The sequence below is a fragment of the Amborella trichopoda genome, chromosome 7 (assembly GCF_054954075.1).
Source record: "Amborella trichopoda isolate Santa Cruz 75 chromosome 7, AtrichopodaSantaCruz75HAP2 v2.0, whole genome shotgun sequence".
NCBI classification, from domain to species: Eukaryota; Viridiplantae; Streptophyta; class Magnoliopsida; order Amborellales; family Amborellaceae; genus Amborella; species Amborella trichopoda.
This window is the reverse complement of record NC_142342.1, coordinates 454,558-475,074: the sequence shown is the minus strand read 5'-3', so window position 1 is coordinate 475,074 and position 20,517 is coordinate 454,558. Positions and strand designations below refer to the sequence as shown.

General features: G+C 34.8%; 1 protein-coding gene across 8 annotated transcripts; it reads left to right on the top strand.

The window, feature by feature from the left end:
* Nucleotides 1-11,753: 11,753 nt before the first annotated feature.
* On the top strand, nucleotides 11,754-18,940 carry LOC18444259 (cold-responsive protein kinase 1). 8 transcript variants are annotated; one of them, XM_088871946.1, is made up of 8 exons: nucleotides 11,754-11,993; nucleotides 13,897-14,031; nucleotides 14,225-14,340; nucleotides 14,997-15,207; nucleotides 15,388-15,625; nucleotides 15,860-16,010; nucleotides 17,646-17,698; nucleotides 18,216-18,233. In XM_088871946.1, exons 2-7 carry the CDS (start codon nucleotides 13,971-13,973, stop codon nucleotides 17,649-17,651), a joined length of 783 nt encoding a protein of 260 aa, XP_088728072.1. In that variant the 5' UTR covers nucleotides 11,754-11,993; nucleotides 13,897-13,970; the 3' UTR covers nucleotides 17,652-17,698; nucleotides 18,216-18,233. The 8 variants fall into 7 exon arrangements, 6 of the variants coding, with proteins under 6 accessions (XP_088728072.1, XP_088728073.1, XP_006854496.1 ...); XR_016059308.1 differs by lacking the exon at nucleotides 17,646-17,698 and having other exon boundaries at nucleotides 15,392-15,625; nucleotides 18,216-18,940; XR_016059309.1 differs by lacking the exon at nucleotides 17,646-17,698 and having other exon boundaries at nucleotides 11,754-12,014; nucleotides 15,392-15,625; nucleotides 18,216-18,940.
* The last annotated feature ends 1,577 nt before the right edge of the window (nucleotides 18,941-20,517 follow it).

The following is a 20,517-nucleotide window of genomic DNA, read 5'->3' as shown; positions in this document are numbered from 1 at the left end:
ATAAGGTAGGTGGTTCCTTTAACGGTTGTATCGTAGTATAATGCAGCGACACTGTAATAGGCAACCATATTTGAAGGAGTATCACAAAGATAAGAATTTGGTCGGTCGGTCGATATATCCAATTATAGAAAAACGTTTATATAAAGTGTCAACTTTATACTGTACGGAAGGTGCACTTAGAAACCATATTAGAGAAGGTTCGTTCATGTCCTCAAATATCCTAAAATCGATTATCTCGACCTCAAAATTCATAGACGTAAAAAAAATAGATTTTTAGTACTAAAACAGTTCATCTTCTAACATATTACCTTGAACTTCTATTTTCAATATTTTCAAATGTGTAAGGAGCAGCTTGATCATCACCATTTCTAAAATTTCATAATTCAGGACAACAATAGATTTTCATATCATTGCAAAGCTTTGCACCGAAACTGTATTTTCGGCATAGTTTTGATATGCATTTTACTTCAATATTATAAAGTTGACACCTTATATAAACATCACCCCTAATGAGTCTTTCCTTTAAAATTCATCTTAAAGTGAATTTTAGATCCAAAATATGTAGGGGCAGATAATCTCAACTATGATGAACATAAATATAAAAAAAGGAAAATGGTATACAATAAGACTATTGATATTTGGTACAAAGAGATCATAAGTATTTATAATCTTTTCATATGTCACAAAATTCAAAACAATTTCTTTTGAACTTTGAAGTTCGTCAATGAAATAATGCAACCACCCAATTTCACATATAATGGTCAAGATTAATTGTGACCACCATATAACAAAGATAGATAGTTAATATTTTCCCAAAAAAAAATTGTTCATTATGATGTATTTCCAACATTATCCATTTTAATATGTGGTAGGGCCCCTATTTTTTAATATATATTTTATCTATTAGAGGACTGCTTAACTCAACGCATAAAATATTTTTCCTTCTATAAGTACCTTGGTCTATATTATATCCCTTTCCAAAATTACCCACATATCCCAAATCTCCCAAATATTAAAATGAAAAATCATCATAAAAAAAAATCATTTTTCAATAAAATGGTCAAATGAGTCTAAAATTCAGATAAGGTTGTGATGAATTATCCCACTCATTTATTTCCCTTTTTCAAAAATTTATCTTATGAAGGGATTTTGGATTCAAACTTTTAGGGGTGATAATCTCAATAACGGTAGTCTTGAATGTAAACAAATAAAATTAAAATTAAAATAGTATTTCTCTCAACTATTTTATGCTATTTATTTTAATTTTTGGTAAAGGAATTTTTTATTATTTATTTTTTTTGTAACAATCCATCTTATTTACAGACATTTGATGCACTAACGGATGCAGCCCAATAGCTACATCGCCTAAGGCATCAAATACTTCTCCTTGAAATCACTTATGTAAATAAACAAATTTACTAATCTCATAAAAAATTTATTTTGTTAAAGTACCACTTGATTTTCTCTCGATGCCCAATGCCTGAAACTTGTAGCAATCCCTAAAACTTCACTTTAATGCTTGATTTGTATATGAAAAATGACATTTTTATGTTATTTAATCAGAATATCTATTAAAATAGAGAAATGACTTTGTGAGACCTTCCCACATCCATGTGTTAAGACTTCAAAAGATCACCTTTAAATTTGACACATGTGTGTAGGACATCAAAGGATCACCTTTAAATTTGGCACAGATCTCTAAAAAAGTCTAGTCCCACACCCATATGATAACTTTTCTAGAGATCTGTACTAACTTTAATGGTGATCTTTTGGAGTCCTATACACATGGATGTGGGAGGGTCTTATAGGATCATTACTCATTAAAATATATAGTACTTTATGTGTGGACACAAAAAACAAAAAAACCAAAATGGGCCAATTTTGGGTAAAAATACTTAGAAAGTCGGTCAACTTGTTTTTTAAAATTTTTAAAATTTGCCCCTCAGCCCAAGGATGACCTTTTATTTATGGTTTTTTCGTTAGTAAGGAAGTGCCCTAATGTAAGGTCAGTGCCCAATCCAAAAAGCAATCCGAGGTTAGCATCCTCGGACCGCCTTATTTCTTATCAAACAAATGAGCTAATGCGGTATGAGAATGTCAATCTCGATCCGCCCTGAAGAGCACTAAAGAAGGCGGTCTGAGAATGGTCAGCTTGGACCGTCTTTGAATGCTTAACAAAGTCAGTCTTTGAATGCTTAACAAAGTCAGTCTTTGTGGTCCGAGGATGCCAACCTCGAACTGCTTTGAGGAGCATTGCAGAAGGCGGTCTAATGATATTAACATCAGACCGACTGGGCGTTGCCCCAAATATTAGGGCACAACCGTACTATCAAAAAAACTATAAAAATAATAAAACTAAAATGTAGTTCGAGGATGGTATCCTCATATCAAGGGGCAATTTTGGATAAAAAATAAAAACTCTCAAGTTGACCGACATTATGTGCAATTTTAACCTAAAATTGACTCATTTCAAATTATATTTATTTATTTATTTTGTATCCCTACAAAATACACTCTAAAATATACCTAAAAGTTTAATGGGCTACTTGGAATTTGATCAAAATACTGATGTGCGAATTGAATTCGGATAAAAAGTTATGGGTAGGATGTTAAATAGCTCAACTCTTTAACACAAGTTCGAAAATCTGTTTGATTTGAAAATGTAGGATGGGATGGTCATTTTGGTTAAAAGCTTGGTGCTATTGGGGAATTCTCCATTTTACATGTTGTATTATATGACCATGACCTAACTGAAAAGAATGAGAAAGAAATAAGTGAGATTCAGGTAGGTATTAGGTTTAGGGATTGTAATTTAATTTTAAACTATTTAGAGGAAATAGAAAGTAGATGAGTAAGATACCTAAACACCAATATTGATAAAGAAAACCACTTTATTCTCTCTTTCATTGTTAACTTCAAGAAGGGGTATTGGAGGAATAATAAGAGCATAGTGTATATTAATATACTAATAAGACATGTTGAGGCTGTAATTATGCTTGTTGGGCTTAGATGCCTCTTAAATAAAGTGAGTAGATTTGGTGCTCCTGTGGGAGCATGTTGTCCATTTAGTCCCTCTGATAAAATTCAAGTTAGGAATATTTTTTGGATCCCAAATTTTGGATGTTCAATAACTTAAAATTCACTTTTTAAAAAATAGTCAATACGTAGATGGATCCAAATTTGGATTAGAAAAAGGAAAAAAATTATATAAGGGTGAGGCCCTAAACAATCAAATTAAGACACACCTCAAAAATTCACTAGAAGGGGTTGTTTCAGTGCGCAAAAATCTTTAAATCAATCATCTCAACCTCAAGATGTATGAACACGAGGAAAAATAGATTTCAAGCCTTGGAGATAATATATCTTGTTTTGCATTTTATGGACTATCAATTTTCGAGATTTTAAAATGTTCATAGATCAGCTACACTAAGTTTGAAGCTTTAAATTTTATAATTATATATAAAAATAAAATTTCCAGGCCATCACAAACTTTTTCAGTATTGAAATAAACACTATTTGAATACTGCTCAAGGCGAAAACCGCCTCAGTAACTCTTTTTCCCGAGGGACTTCTTGTGAGATATATGCTCTTGCGGAAGCATGTTGTACACACTCCATATAAAATCCTAAATAATCTACTGGGCGGATAAACTAGCAAGATATACTACCAAAGTAAGGATATTTGCATATCTTATCTATCTTTATTTAATGAAAAATGGGTAGGGCTTTCTCCCTAACCCCCCTCCCCAAAAAAAAAGTAAAAATATTTATTTTTTATTATTTTTGTCTTTTTAAAAGAGTTACATGATAATGTTAGTTAATGTTAATATGGGGAATGGGATTGGAGCATTAGTGGTTAGGGGGATGGATCCCTCAACATAATGTCCCACTTCCTATTTGTACGGTTAACATATCAATTGTTTTTTAAGCTAAATATTGATGAGGCTTCTCTACAAAATTCAGAACCACCATGGGGTGGGGCGTAATCAGAGACGATGAAGGTGCCATTCCCTGCTTGTCAAAGTAGTTCAAGGCCGATGTAATGCAGCACGGTAGCAGTCAATGACATACGTGTAGTCCATTTACCATATCTATCACAAGGCCAACATGCTAGTGGATTCATTGGCAAAAAAGGTTGCGTCTTTCTCTGGTGCTACAGTTTAACGCTAGATCGCTGGATTTTATCTTTTTTCATTTTTGTCATGATTTGGCACATATGCCCTATCACATGATTGTAAAATTATGAGTTGTATTTTTTTATCTTTGTTAATAAAAATCGTGTTGGGGGCTTCTTCCCCAATTGATTTACCTAAAAATTTTGTTACCCTCTGTTTAAGAGTTTAAAATTATTTGAAAATTACACCAGTCTATTATTGATGGGAGGACCAGACTAGTTCCAAAATGGACGGTGTGGATTACCTTGCCCATCAATCCGATGGAAGGAAAGATGCCTCTTTGTTATGCATCTTCTTATAACATGGATTTTTCTTAAGGCTAGTTAGCATCGATGCATTTGTTTTTTTTCTGTTGTATTGTTTATTTTACTTTGCTTAAAAATAAAACATTGGGTTCTTTACTAAGTTTATTTATTTTTTGTTTGTCTTTCACAAATCATCTTCTTCACCAGTATTATTTATTAAAAAACAATAATAAGAGCAATATGTTTTTTTTTTTTTGGACCAAGATAAGAGTAATACGCTCGTTCATTTTAAATTGAATTTTGTAAATAAGAGATTGTATACTGCGAGACCATTTATTTTTGTTATAAGGAGGTATTGGATGGCTTGAGATGTGTCACAAAGTTTGAGAAATTTCTTCTGAACTTTGATTGTAGTCAGTGATACTCTTCCAACCAACGAATATGAAATTCGATGGACAATAATAATTGTGACCTCCTTATAACAAACATAAATGCTCTATTTACATACTTTTCCTTTGAATAAATATTTATTTATTTTAACTAATTTTAGATAATACTTACTTTTAACAATTACGAGGTTAATAGACCGGCATAAGTAAGTTCTTCTATAAAGGGCAAACGGAGTACTTGAGTGCACTAATATTTGTAAAAAGTTTATTTGATACGTCAATATTTAGGCACCTCAACAGTATAAAGTTGACACCTTATACAAACCTCACCTTTAATATTTTAAGTGACATCTTTTATTGATAAATTAATTCTAGCACCAGTCCAACGAGAGGAGTATCCCAACTTGTTCTAAGGTCGATCAAATTATTGAAAGCCTTGAAGAAGGGAAATTTAATTTTTTTAAAAAAAATTATAAAGAGGTACTTGACTGAAATAAAATTTAAAAAGTTTTAACCTCTTATATTTTAGAGTCATTTTATAAATTTTATAAGGGGTTTTAATCCTTCATATGATTTCTTTCCCAAGTGCACCTCTAACTCCAAAACAGTTGATTTTTTAATACACGCTCAAAGTAAAAACAGAAGTTTTATTTAGGATAAAAATACCCCTTAGAACGCACATTCTTATTAAGGAAAAAAAATCAAACCGGTCTTGGATAATGCGTGTTGGATTAACTTTATTTAAAATATGTGCAAGTTCAGCACATATTATGTTGGACCGGGTTCATTTTTTAAAATAAAGGCGTTGGGTATAATGTGTCCAGACTGGCACATTGTCTAAAATGAGGCCAGTCCTACTTATTGTGAGTCGGACTACCACATTGTTTAAAATGATGTTGGTCTGGCACATAATGTGTGAGACCAACTTCTAGAAACCGATATGACACACATTGTGTGGGACTGAGATCATTTAAAAAACTAAGATGGATGAGATGACCACTATGTCTCAAGTTACATTCCTATGGAACCTTGTCAAAAAAAAAAGATGGGCGAGAGAATCATGCGTACCAGGGGGTACTTTTCATGACAAAATAAACTATTATTTTACTTATGAGGTGAGTGCAAAAAAAGACAATTTTGAAAATAATGGTGCGGTTTACAAAAGTTTGTTTCTTTTTTTAGTTTTTTTGAGTCGGGGGTGGGGGAAGGGGGTTGCCTAGAAAGTAATGTCTAGGGGATATCTATAGAGTTGAGATTTTACCCTCTTTGGATCCAAAACCTGAAATTTGGATCTCTTATGGATCCAAGTTTTGGATCCGAATAGTAATTTAGGTCGAATTCGAATATAGGTGGATTTGACCAGTTTTTTTAGTAATATATATTATTTTATATAAATACATGTTATAATTTATATATATATATAATTATTTTAAACTTTATAAGTATATTTTAAGTTTATAATATAAAATATTGAAATTGATCCGGATCCCAGAATTGGATCTGAATATTTTGGAACAAATTGAATCCGGATTTGAGTGAATCCGAACCCAATCCAAAAATATTTTCAAGCCTAGATACCTATATTTTCCGGGATAATTGTGAAAATGGGATACTCTAAAGCCTGTACTAATGGGATAGACCTTAGGTCAATGAATACACAATCATCACGTCACATATTATGCTTTCTTAGTGGAAGCAAAAAGCATGTATAAAATTGTATATGAGAGAGGGCACTCAATCAAGCATTTGGGAGAAAAAAAATGAGGAAAAGCTTTGTACTTTTCAAATGGATGAATTCTATTGGTAGTTTGTGAGGATTTCTTAGATATTTTCACAACCACCCACCAACTCTCTCTCTCTCTCTCTCTGTGGTATGAAAAATAGATCATGACCACCCCTCCCTCTTTCTCAGAGTAGGGGGGGCAATGCACCAAGTGGTTTGGCCCGAAAAAAGAGGTACGGGTCATAAAATATGGTTCAAGGATTGGGATTGGGATTGGGCTTGGGCTTGGGCCAAGGCTATGCCTACACAGGTATGACCTGACCTTTATTTTTTATTTTTTTTTGTATTATTTTCTATTTATTTTATTTGACTCTGTCCGGCTCAGGCCACGCTCATTGCGGGGCTATCTCTAAGCGACTGTCATAATGACTCCTCTATGCAATGGGAGGAAAAATATATGATGACCGCTCCTTTCTCTCTCTCTCTCAAAAGAAGGAATAATATGTGATGATCGCTCCTCTCTCTCTCTCTCTAAGTTAGGAGAATATATCATCATCTCTCTTTTTCTAAGTTGGCTTTCATCTGTGCCTCCTGCATACTACATTACAAATAAAGAAATTAAAAAAAAAAAAAAAAAGTTGCACATAACTTGTTGATGAGGCAATGGAGCTTCCATTTGCTTAGATAAGTAATCAAGCGAATAAGCATTTGGGCAAGGTAAAATATAGAGGTCTTAAACTTTTTAAATAAAAATAATGCATACAACCTCAGAATCAAATGAAGTGTCTTTTCCTACTAATATTATTGAAAAGTGGGTTGTCGCTAATGAGTAGACTGAGAGGAAACGATCGTCCCTTCAACCACAGATATCAGAAATAAATCATGTGGAGTGTTTTTTAGTGAGATGGATGGTGATGACTGCACAATGCATACTGTAGCATGTTGATATGATTACTAGAGAGAGGGAGAGAGAACGGTTGCACAGAGATATAAGGGGTTATTATGGTATTTACATTTTGTCTTGGAGGGAGTGAGAGGGACGGGGGATCCTGAAGGTGACCTGGCCAAGGTCTCGGTGAGGGTCTAGATTTAGCCCGGGCCTATCTACTTCTTGACTAGCTTGAGTCTTTGGCCGAATTTAATTCGACTTGGGAATGTGTATACGTGTTTACACATGCCCAAGTCTAGACCCCATCAGGTCAGGGTTATCGATCTGAACCGGCCACCCATTTGTAATGTAAGAGAAAGAAAAAGTAGGGCCCAACACATATTATACGGCCCATGAGTGAGGGGTTGAGCTCAGTCTTGAAGGCCCAATTGCTAGTTGGGCCAGAATGGGCAACATCCGCGGCACTACGGGTAGCCTTTACGAAGAGGAAGAGAGAGAGAGAGAGAGAGAGAGAGCCTGACCCGGCTTCTTGTGTTGGGCATGAACTATGGTAAAGGAGCCCTTAACGAGGCGAGTCAAGGCCCTAGGTTGCCCAGCTGGGCCTAGGCCACTCTAGCTCGACCCATGTACAGCTTGTTACTATATCTCAAGAGGCATTTTTGTCATTTGGAAGGGGTTAAGCATTAACGCAAAATGATGAAATTACCCTAAATAGTTCAGGATTAGGAAGGAGTTCAGGATTAGGAAGGAGGAACATATTTTCATAGCAATGGGGGATAACTTTATTATTATTATTATTATTATGTGAGATTTTTGTGGCTCGAGCAAACTTACTTTTTTAACCTTAGTTGTTCAATGTTTCTTTTAACCATATTACTATTATGTAGGATCATTACTCTTGTTAAAAATGCATGTCTCGTATTCCTAATAATTAACTTTTTAGGGCAAGATGGTCTTTTTGCTCGATCTAGTTGCCTGAGCAAAATGGATATTTAAGCCTACTTGTTCAGCCATAGGTAGCTGAAATTGTATATTTTTCTTGTGAAATATTTTTATTGTTCTTTTTTAAAGCAGGACAATGAATTGATATATAAACTTAAAAGCACACCTTCTACTGGAAATTGTAATCTTTTGACCTATGTAATGCTATTATAAGGGGCTTCAACCCCTTTCCCGGTATTTTCCCTAATAATATTATAAGGGGCTTCAACCCCTTTTCTGATATTTTCCCTAAATTCTTTCCATGTCTATGGCTTATATCTATTCCTTTTCTCTAAAATCTCACTTTCTCCCATCATTTTTTCTAGTTATAGAATAAACCCCATTTGAAATTGGTTATTTTTCTTACAACTCCTAAACCATAATAACCAAACATCCATGAGCCTAATAAAAATAGAGGACTAATCTGAACACTAATCCAACACTAGAACCCTAAAGACCGATACCCTAAGGTCCCAGCTTTATAGATCCTTTAAAACTCGTACAAATTAAGCTAAAGAGTCGCTCAAAACCGATGTACAATTTGGAAGTCATGGCCTGAACAAATTTGTTTAAAAAAATTTCAATTTGCTCCCAACAATGCAAAGCATATTATGAGGCCCTCCGAGCCCAACAATGAACTATGCAGCCTTTCCTGCTTGGGGCCCGATTTGCTCCAAATTTTTTATTGTTTCTTGATGGATGAATCAGGGATATTCTAGAAGCCTCTGGAGCCATATGAACACGGTTTTAACCGTATATTTGATTCAATCTAAAGCCTAAGATAACCCATAATCTTATTAAAACTACCCAAATTGGGTCATGTATAAAACCCTCTCTCATTGAAATTTTGGTTAAATAAAAAAAGGGTACTTGTTTCTGTGAGAGTATAATATAAATTTACTCATTCGGTAAAAAGACTTACTTAAGAAGATTTTTTCAATTTAAAATTTTTGGAACAAACTAATTAGCACTAGATGTTTATTTTTAAAAGTTAAAATTTAAGTTTTTTATTACTTAGATCTCACCCTCTAAAAATTGGACGGTCTCTATTAAATCTTGACACAAGAATTAATTTAAAGTATGTAGAGGGTTACAATAATAATAATAATAATTATTATTATTATTATTATTATTGAGGTTAGCCTATGGATGAAGAGGCTACATCCCAAAATTTGAATTCTTTAAATTAATCCTAGGTGCAATCTTACATGAGGGAGTAAATGAATAGCTGTCTCCCAACCCAAGTATAATATCTTTTGATAAAGCTGCTTATGACGTTTAAAAAGGAAATAACGGAGTGGGGCAATCAAGCGGCCATACAAGAGAGAAGACGGCTAAAGACATGGATTGGGTTGCTTTGATTTTAATTAACAAGGAATTTATATTCTCTCGGGAGTATACAGTTTATTTACTCCCTCATGTAAAATCACACTTACAATTAATTTAAGGATTCAAATTTTGAGGATACAACCTCTTCAACCCATAGATTAATCTCAATGAGAAAAGTACCTAATTTCACCCTCTTCACTCTTGAAAAAATAAAAAATAATGTCTTCAACATTCTATGGAGACCATCCAATTTTTAGAAGGTGAAATCTAAGCGTTAGAGCTCAAATGCAAATTTTAACTTTTGGAATTAATAATCTAGTGATAATTAATAGCTTCAAAAAATTTAAATTGAAAAAATCCTCTCAAGTGGGTCTTGGAGTAAACTTATATTATACTCTTCGTAGGACTACCATCCCTTTTTTTTTTTTTTACCCACAAAGTAGTGAATGAGTTTACGGGTTTTAAGTCGTTAGTACGGAGTACAACTAAAAAGAGAAAGTGGAGGGAAAATAACCTCAAATGTTTATAAATGGACCAATACGATGTACATGAAAAAGCTTAAGATTTTAGTCTCATTAAGTTGTCCGTACATAAAACTTTATATAGATCATGAAAAATTATAAAAACCTCGAGGCCGCACAACTTATTCCAACCAAACTTTTTTTTCTCTCTTTTTTTTAAGACAAACTTTTCATGCAAATATCTCGAGAAAAAAACGTTATTTTTTCGTACATAAAAATCACACATTGACGGAACGCACCATCACATTGTCAGAGTGTATAAGTGCCACACTGCCCTAGGACAACTACCGAGCCAAAACTGAGCATTACCAGAAAACCTTTTATATATTGCAATAGCAATCTAGTAACATCTACTGTCGGAGTGCCCTTTGCAATGGCCGGATCGCTAGTTCCAACTACTGGAGAGCTAGTTACAACTAGGGGACCGCTAGTGCTTGAGCCCTACTGTCAGACCGCTATCGAAGCTTACTATTAGATCGCATTTACACAACACTATTTTGGTGGATGAGCCCTACTGTCCGACTGCTATCGAAGACCTACTATTAGATCGCACCTACATAATGCCACAACCCTATTTTGGTGGGATAGAGGAGAGACCGCCACAGCGCTGTTTTGGTGGGATAGAGGAGAAAGAGGGTAAAATAAAAGTAAGGGAAGATAATTTAGGCATATATATATATATATATTAATTTTTTATTTGATTGGAACAGCATAAAAAAAATTAAAAGTGTTTTTTTTTAGAAAAAATATCTTATTATCTCTTATTTTTAACTTCTATATCTCATTAGATCTAATACTTAAAAATATTACTTATAAGCAAAATGACTCCATCTTTTTTATCTTTCAACCCTTTAAACTCTTTTGATCATGTATTGGTGACCTCAACAACTTATGAAATGACTCTATCACTTTCTCTCTCTAAACTTCTATTTCTCTATCACATTATCGTCTTTCTCTCAAAACTCGATCTCTCTCTAAAACCCAAACTCCATCTCTCACTCTCATATCATATTCTCTCTCTAAACTCTATCTCTCTCCTTAAAACTCAAACTACATCCCTCTCTTTTTAAAACCCAAACTCTATCTCTCTCTCTAAAAATCCATCTCTTTTTAAAACCTAAACTCCATCTCTCACTTTTTAAAACTCTATATCTTTTTCGAGCATAAAAAAGTGTGCTCGTGTTCGAGCTCAAGCTAAATCTTTTGGCTGGTAAACTCACCAAGAAGTGAAAAGAGAGTGATAGAGTTTTAATGAAAGAGATATGAAGTTTGAATACGGTGTTATTTTAGTGTTTATTTGGATAAAAAATTTATGATAAAAAACATAGAGACGTGGTGAGATATAAAAGAATGTGACTTATTGCTTACCAGTAATATTTTAAATTTCTGGCCGTTAAAAGTTAAAAGATGAGGATAAAGTGATATTATTTTATTTTTAATTGTTTGATTTAGTCTCGTTGCATTTCCTATTATTTATTATTTCTGACCATTTCGTGGTCCTCGCCGTGGCGGACATGGCCGAAAAAATAATTTCGTGGTCCTCGCCGTGGCGGATATGGCCGAAAAAATAAGAAGAAGAAGGAGAAGGAGAAGGAGAAGCGGAAGTATATACAAAAAAAATATGGCTACCCTTCATTTCTTACAAAGGCTTTTATCAATCAGCCTCTCTCTCTCTCTTTCTTTCTCGCCCTAACCTTCTCAAATGTTTCTGCAACTCTGGAATGCCGATCTTCTTTGTTCAAGTATGACTTATTGCTTTCATGGTGTGCCCTATTTTCTCAGGGTTTTGCTTATTTTTCTAAACTTTCAAGATTCTAAAGTGTTTGTTGCTTCTTCTTTTTTTGGGTTTATTTTTCATGGGTAGTGATCATTTTCCTCAAATTTCAATTGGCGAATTTCCTGGGTATTGCACATTTTCTCAAATTTCAATTGGTAATGTTCTTCGGTATTGTTTTTTATGTTTCAAATTTCAATCGGTAATTATATTGGGAATTTCTCACATTTCTCAAATTTCGATTGGGATTTTCTTGGGTATTTTTGTTTTAATAATGTATTTTCTGGAGTATTGCTAATATAATGTCCAAAATTTTAAGTGCTTGTCGCTGATTTCTTGCTTTTGCTAGGAATTGGGTACTGATATGCTGCTTCTTTTTTCTAGATATTATTTTTGGGCTGTGATTCAAATATTGTTATTTACTAGCTATAGCTGCCAATATACCTGCGGATGATATAATTTTTTCATTTTAAGGAATTGAAAATATGTGCTTTAACTGACATTGAACTCCAAGGACTAAGAAGAAATAGTGACTGAAAATTCAGGATTCGATGAGCATGATTTAGGGGAGGGAAATTTATCAGTCCCATAGTTAATTATTATAGAGTCATGGTTAATATCCGTTCCAATTTTTAACACCATGCGGAGTTTGATCTACCACCAATGACTCGTTCGCATAGTCTAACACGGGTATGGGTTACTCCGACTGGCATCTTGCTGAGGCGAGTTCCATGTACAAACTCGGTTATAAAAAAAAATAAAAAATACTGAATTGAGGAATAAATATTTTATATACAATTTTGATTTTTTTTCTTGTCAAATGTTGTATTTTTCTATTTTCACCTTTTCTTTAATTTTTTGAATTGTTTCCAGCCTTAAATCAAGATTTTCCAAATTCCGTCTTTTATATATATTTTCCATCTTTTTTGGACTGTAAATGTTGTTTGTAGTTTAGTTTGGTTTTCACTTTTCTGTTTTAAGTTTTTTTTTTAGCTTATTTTTGGGCTCCTTCACTTCTCAGGCTATTGCACTATGACTCGCCCTTGTTACTCGGCTTGGGTACAGCCGGAACCTGAGCCAAGTAATTGTACCTTGCCTCTATGGCCAGCTGGGAAGATGGATTAATGAAAGCTATAATTTAGCAAAAGTAATGTTAGAACCATGAGATCATTGGCCATGAAAATGTTGGTGAACAAATGACCCCTAGGAGACATCTCTTAATCACCTGTAATAGGCATCAAATAGAATTACAAGAGTTGGGGCATTGAGCAACCCCTACAAACCAAGATTGGTTACAATATCCATCTATTATTCATAGGTTCTCTGTTTGTTCCTTGAGAGACCAAATTGTCATCCATGAATTTATTAATATCTGTATTAAGAAAACCAGGATAGTTCATGTGATATTATTTTATTTCAGAGCATCGAATTCCAAACTTTTGTAAGCTAATAGGTCATAGAGTTACATGTATTCCTTCCTATTCTTGAAGGGGATTAGTTTAAGGTTGTTAATAGCTTAAACAAATCTTCTGGTACATTCAGCCTGCTTATTTGATTCATTTATCTTATCGCTTCCAATAAAAATGTAAAATTTGAAGATATCGTGTTGGGTATGTGTCCATCTTATTTTGTTTTGGTTCGAGGAATGATATCATTTAGCCATACTGATTTGGGGCATACTGATCTGAGCTGGTTTGAATGGCTTCCCAAGACTGGGTTGGCTGGTCCATATTGGGGGGATTGACTAGTTAGGCATTGGGTTCATTTCTATTTGTTTTTGTTGAGGTCCAATCTAGATCTGAAACTTTGGTAGCCTATGACATTGTGTAGTTTCCTCCTACATTTGGTGATGGCATCGTTTATCTTGGCAGGTCTGGGCTACACCTCAAGTGAACTTTGGGTGATTGTAGATGCAAATATTGATCACTCTGATTGCTTCTGAGTCATGAATTGCTTACCTTTTCTTTGCACAAGACGATGCCCTTCAGCATCAGAACCAATTCCTGGTAAATTTATGTTTTCCCGGATGTGTCATTTTTGCACCTGATATCGAACTTCATGTATCCTTTACACACTGAACTAAACTACCATACACTTGGAAAATTTTTTCGAGCACAGAGCAATGCTGCCATTGGTTGTTGTCCTTATTTTGTTAATTTGTTGGATAAATTAGTTCACATAAAGTGTTTATGAATGCAGATTCACCATCTTTCCGCAAATTTCATGTATATTCATATAATGATTTGAAGATCGCTACTGAAGATTTTGGTGAATCTAACAAAATAGGACAAGGTGGTTTTGGTTCTATTTACAAGGTACTATCATCCACTTGAAAGGTCAATTCTCTGTTTTATATACTCTTTTGCTGAAAGCTCCAGATATGGATTCACCTTGTGATATTGTGGTGGGCTATGGGCAATATTGGCAAAATTGGACTCGGTCTGGAACTTGGGCAAAGCCCAGAGCGAGTCAGCTTGGAGAATCCCATGTGGCTTGCCGAGTTTTCCCTAAATAATGGGGACATTTTGTGGAAACTAAGGAAAATTTGGGAAAAACCACATAGGAATATACAAATTGAGATATAAATTTAATTGCATGTCCTTAGAATTTCTACCACTACCACTACCTCTACCAAATGTCTCTGAATTTCTTTACTGATTGAAGATACCATACTCTAGTTGACTTGATTTTCAGTCTTGTCAGGTGACTGAATCTGATCACACATCCAAATTAAATAGTGCTATGCAAGAATAACATCAGGATATAGTACTGAATCCAATCAAATCCAAATTAGATCTGCATGGGCAAAGTCTCATTTCATGACATTTGTCGAACATCATTTTATAAACTTAATGAGCACGATGGATTTTATTTTATTTTTTGTACTTGGTTATAATACTTGGTTATAAACTTTCTTATTAATCTATGGAAATGTTTGTATTCTTTGCTGAATCTTTCATTGTATCAAAAGGGAAAACTCAAAAATGGTGCCACTGTGGCTGTGAAAGTTCTTTCCGCGCAATCCACACAAGGAGAGAGGGAGTTCTTGAATGAGATTTCTGCCATCTTTGACATCAAACACCAAAATCTTGTTGAGCTTTATGGTTGTTGTGTTGATGGGGATACCAGAATTTTGGTCTATGGCTATCTGGAAAACAACAGCCTTGCACAAGTTTTTCTGGGTAATTTTTCATTTCATGTGAAACTTCTATCAGTTATTATTTTCGTATGGCACCAGAATACTTGCTTTTATTAAAAAAAAATGTAGATAGTTTCTTTTATTCAAATGTGATTTCAGTAATATCCTACTTGCTTATTATTACAGGAAGAGTTCTGAAGTTCCTTATGCTTTTTTTTGTCAGGCAGAGAGTCCAGTGGAATTGAGTTTGACTGGATGAGAAGGAGGACAATCGGCCTTGGTGTTGCTAGTGGTCTGGCCTATCTCCATGAGGAAGTTAAACCACATATAGTGCATCGGGATATTAAAGCTAGCAATATACTCCTTGATAAGGACCTTAATCCGAAAATTTCAGATTTTGGTCTCGCCAAGCTTTTTCCAGATGACAAGACTCATATAAGCACGCGTGTTGCAGGCACTCTGTATGTTCGTTTTCCTTCTTAATAGATATCTCTTCTTCTATTGCTAATTTGAAAACTAGGCTGTTGATGATTTGCTGTTTTCTTCTTTTTGGCTCCATATGGATATTTCAGTTTAATTCAGAAGTTGTATATGGCATTCTCTTGAAGCTCTCAACATATTTCTTACACTATTTTTGGTTTGTAGTTGATGCATTGCATGGTTCTGATGTTATGGTTTCTGCTTGTACTTTGAAGAGGTTACCTGGCTCCAGAGTATGCAATAAGTGGGCAGCTGACTCGGAAAGCAGACGTCTACAGTTTTGGAGTACTTTTATTAGAAATAGTCAGTGGAGGAAGCATTCTCTACTCAGGAGTTCAGATTGAGGAACAATATCTTCTGAAAAGGGTGAGGACCATGGATGAGTGCCTCTGTTAGACAAGAATTAGAGGTTTGCTTTGACAATTAGTTATCATCATATGCACTTTAGGGACTGTTTTTTGATGAATCTCTGTTGGATCTTTAAACTCGAACCTAGATAAATCCGAATGTGTAGGCAGATGTAAACAAGTCTTTTAACTAACATACGTAGAATGTTGTTTTAGTTTATGTGGCATTTGGTGTGTATCCCCACGTGCGTGTGTGAGTGCGTATGTGTGTGCGTGAAGAGAAGGATTTTGGAGATGGCAAATAAAATATTCCTTTTTCATTAAATTATTGAGAAGAGTGTCAAATTGCAGTTGGAAAAGGGACAAGCTGACTATCTCTTTGTTGACCATGATAAAACTTTTTATGACTTGTGCCCCTGAGTAAAGAACTTTTACAGAAAATAAGTTATGGAGAATTGAGTTTTGGTTCAGTGGTGGATTTCTGTTCATTTCTTCAATATATTCTGCGAGCTTCCTGCAAAATAGTTCAATATGATGTTTCAGAACTTTATGATTCTAAGAAATCATTTTATTCCCTGTGATGCTGACCTAGAGAACTATGCTTATTCTTTGGATCTTTTACCAGAGCAATCACTGATGACTGCAAATGTGGAAGTAACAATATATCATGGAAGTAATGAATATCATGTTGCTTAAAAATGAAAGTAATGCTGTAATAGTTGCTGCAATGTCTATTTTGTCAATATGATTATCAATAAGATTGAGGACATACATGGGAAATAGTGTGAATGCATATCAGCATATGTTAGGAGTTGTTATAGATTGATGTATGAAACAGGGTTCCGTAACTCTCCAGAGTTGACTCGAATTTGGGCAAGTTACTCGGACTCGCCCTATGGCAAGGCAATTAAGTTTGCCCATTTTCGTTCAAACATCACCCAAATGACATGTTGGCTAGTATATAAGCTTCAGTGGCCTCACGACCAAGGTTCAAATTCCCTCAGACAGCACCGTATCGTTTTTTTATTAAAAAAATACGCTTCAGTAAAGTAAGGTTTAACAAGGTTTATTAAAGAAATAATGTAACGGGGGTTAAAAAAATATTAAATATGGGCATGGGTCTTGTTGAAGATCCATGTCATTTATATATATATATATATATATTTCTTTGTTTTTCTTTCTTTTCTCTTGACGGGCTGGATTCAGGCGAGTTACTTGGACTTGCTTGAGCAACTCGGCTTGGCCAATGGATGAGTACCTTGGCGGAGTCGAGTCCCAGTGCTTTGGTATGAAATATAACAAACGGGGTAGCAAATGCATTAAATAATGACATGGGGCATATAAATTGTGCATTCCCCTAACCTAGCAACGGAATGCTCCTAACAAATTAGTGCACAGAACCCTATAAATGTTAAACTTGCTGAGTAGCATCATGTGTGGTATCACTTGCATCAAGTTAGCCTGAGTAACCTCCTAAGCAAGTAGTTAATATTCCTAACAGGAAGCAGCATTAGGTGTATTCCAGGTTATGAACTATGTCGGTTTCACAAAATATTTGAACCTTGACTTTTTGTGGAAATATTAAAACTGGTTATATCCTCAATTTGCTGCAAGAAAATTTAGTAAAATGATGTTCTTTAATGATTCCTCTCAGGTCTGACTAGTGAAAATGGCACCAGAAGGATATGCAAAATGATCATAGCAGCTGTAAGCCTATTCATGAAGATACCTTTTTATGAATCATTGTTTTTAGTTGATTGGTATATTTTTTTGTCACTTTTTATAGTCATGAAAAATATTTGTCTCTTGCCTCAAGTGTTTTTCTTGTATGATATTGATGTCCTTGGACCTTCTTATTTGGTGTGTGACATGACCAATGTTAACATGTCATCTAATGGCCTGAGTTTTGCTCTATAGTTCACCATGTCATTTATGTATACGCACATTTACACCCTTGTGTATACACACATATGCCTGCATGTATGCATGTAATGGGTTATATTCCTATTGCTGAAATTAATGTTGATAGTAAGGCCGTTTTAATGTGTAAGATCCCTGGTTTGCTGCTTGCTGCTTGCTGCTTATTTGCGTGCCTTTTGGATAAAAGAAATTAGCTAGAAAACCAGAACAATAACTTCTATGCAAATCACTTAAATAGTTTCAATCACTTCTTTAGTGAACTTTAATGAGTATCAGTTGGTGATTTGTTGTCATTGTGATGCAGGCATGGGAACTGCACAAAGCAGGTGAGCTCTTAGAGCTCATTGATCCAAAACTAAATGGGGATTATCCCAGGGAGGAAGCAATTTGGTTTCTTAAAGTGGCCCTTCTCTGCGTACAAGAGAAACCTAACCTAAGACCTAATATGTCTGAAGTTGTGAAGATGTTATCAGATACTGTTAATGATATGGATGTGAATATCCGGAAACCAGGGATCATACCTAATTTTATGGCTATGAAAATGGGCAGAACGAAGAAAACTGAAGTCCTCTCTCAGAGCTCAGGTCACGAGGGGTCTTTCTTCTCTTCCTCCACTGGTGTCACACTAGGGTCATTTTCATCCTAAAATACATTTCATACAAAATATTGAGCCTAAGAAGGATGGTTTGAGCTTCTTGCATAGTTGCTGAACTTGGCTTGGCTTCACCGAAGAGAGTCGCCATACTTCGAGAAAGTCATGATTTGGTTGGAAGAGCAACCAGTGGTGTCAGGCGAGGCTAGATCAAGGATAAATTACCCAAGGAATGTAAGATTAAGAGGCCTCAATGTTTAGCCATGGATACCAATGTTAAAGAATGCTGACTCGGGCTCGGACATGCCAGGGTCTCGGGCCCTAGGAAGTTAGAGGCATAGTTTGAGAACTAACTTGGTTGATTTTCTGGGAAAATAACAAAAGGGACCCTAGGCTCGAGCGTAACTTGATTCCTGGGTAACTCCCACTTGAATCTCTAGGGTCTTGTCTGATTCTGAATGGGCATGCGATTTTCACACCATTACACCAATGCTACCACCACCATCACACAAGTTATAATTCAGATGGAAACAATTAAACATCCCACGAGATCAAATGATATTAACTAAATTGCTATTTGATTGATTATTATGGGAAAAATTATACAGAAATTTTGGAACTGAATGGTTTTCTATCTGCTGGGTCATCAGTCTTGATGGAGTTGGTCTCCGGCTCTCAGCTCAAACCCAACCAAGTTTGCAATTCCATTTCACTCGTACATTTCTCATACACCGTAATTGTTTTTAAGGTTTTGTAAAATATATAATAAAAAAAAGAGACTACAAAATGTCTATAGGTGAAACTGAACAGTATTTTTGTCCATAACTCTCATGAGTCCGGGGCGGTTTTTAAGCAAAGCCTATGTTCGTGACGGGGTGAAGCATTGTCGTTTTTAGAATTTTTCCATAATAAAATTAGCATAAATCTTTTGACAAAAAGTTCCTAATAAATGCTAAGACTGCCCAGCCCAGTCGAGTCGACCATGAAAAACCACATAATGGGTGACAAAAGTGTGACCGAGGGTAGGACGAGGGTCGGGCCACCTTGCTCGGCCTTTTTTTTTTCCCTTATTTTTTCTTGTTTCTTCTTTGTGTCCATTAGCCGTGGCCCTGCCCCAAACCTGGCCAAGGCTGTGTTGGTCTAGTCCGGTATGAGTTGGGCCCAAGCCAAAGATGGCCCAGACTACGCCCTGGCCTACGCTTGCCCAAAGAAGTGGAAATCACTAAAATATCTCCAATTACTTATGAACTCTAAAATAAGAATGAGCCTTTATTTTGTTAATTGTTGTGGGAGCTCACAAATTCAGCCAAAACAAAAAAAAAAAAATAGAGAAAAAAAGGGGGGGAAGATAGAGCTTCCTTCCTATTATTTTTTGTTCCAATATAAATTTGCGAAAGTCATTGGTCTTTGGAGACCTTGTTCTGCAACCTTTTATCTCAAAACTCACCAAAAATTGTAATTCTAGCGGTGGAAAAAATATTATCTCAGTCTTGACCATTATAGATGTAAAAAAAATATATATATATAATTTTCTATTATTTCTTATTTCAATATAAATTTGCGAAAGTCCTTAGCCCTTCTGAGGACCTTGTTCCAATTTCTCCAGGAAAAAAAAAAGAAAAAAAAGGAGCCCATATCTTTTGTTAAGAAAATATTTTGATAAGGCTGCAACCCTTTAATGCTTTACCTCCAAACTCACTAAAAATTGTAGTTCTCCATGGAAAATATTTAAAATGATTATCTTCATTATGGTTGTAAAAAACAAAACAAAAAAAATTTAAACTCTAAAAATATTATATATTACAAAATATTATCTAGACCGTCCATTTGCCCAAAAATAAATAAACGTTATTGGATACGCAAAATCTTTAATTTTTTGAGTTTTAAATTTCATAATCAGCATTGAAAATTGATTTTAAAGTCATCTTAAAGATTTTCGAAAACCAAAGTGCTTTTCAGATTAGAACTCGAACTCTAGATAAGGCTTTACTTTGTCTTCATAAATCCTAGGGCT

What these genes read in the sequence shown, in the direction of transcription:
- LOC18444259 (XM_006854434.4), top strand. Translation starts at nt 13,971, where the DNA reads ATGAATTGCTTACCTTTTCTTTGCACAAGACGATGCCCTTCAGCATCA. An exon ending in GTTTTGGTTCTATTTACAAG is followed by an intron (nt 14,341 to 14,996) that starts GTACTATCATCC and finishes TTGTATCAAAAG; the next exon opens with GGAAAACTCAAAAATGGTGC. An exon ending in AACAATATCTTCTGAAAAGG is followed by an intron (nt 16,011 to 18,215) that starts GTGAGGACCATG and finishes ATTGTGATGCAG; the next exon opens with GCATGGGAACTGCACAAAGC.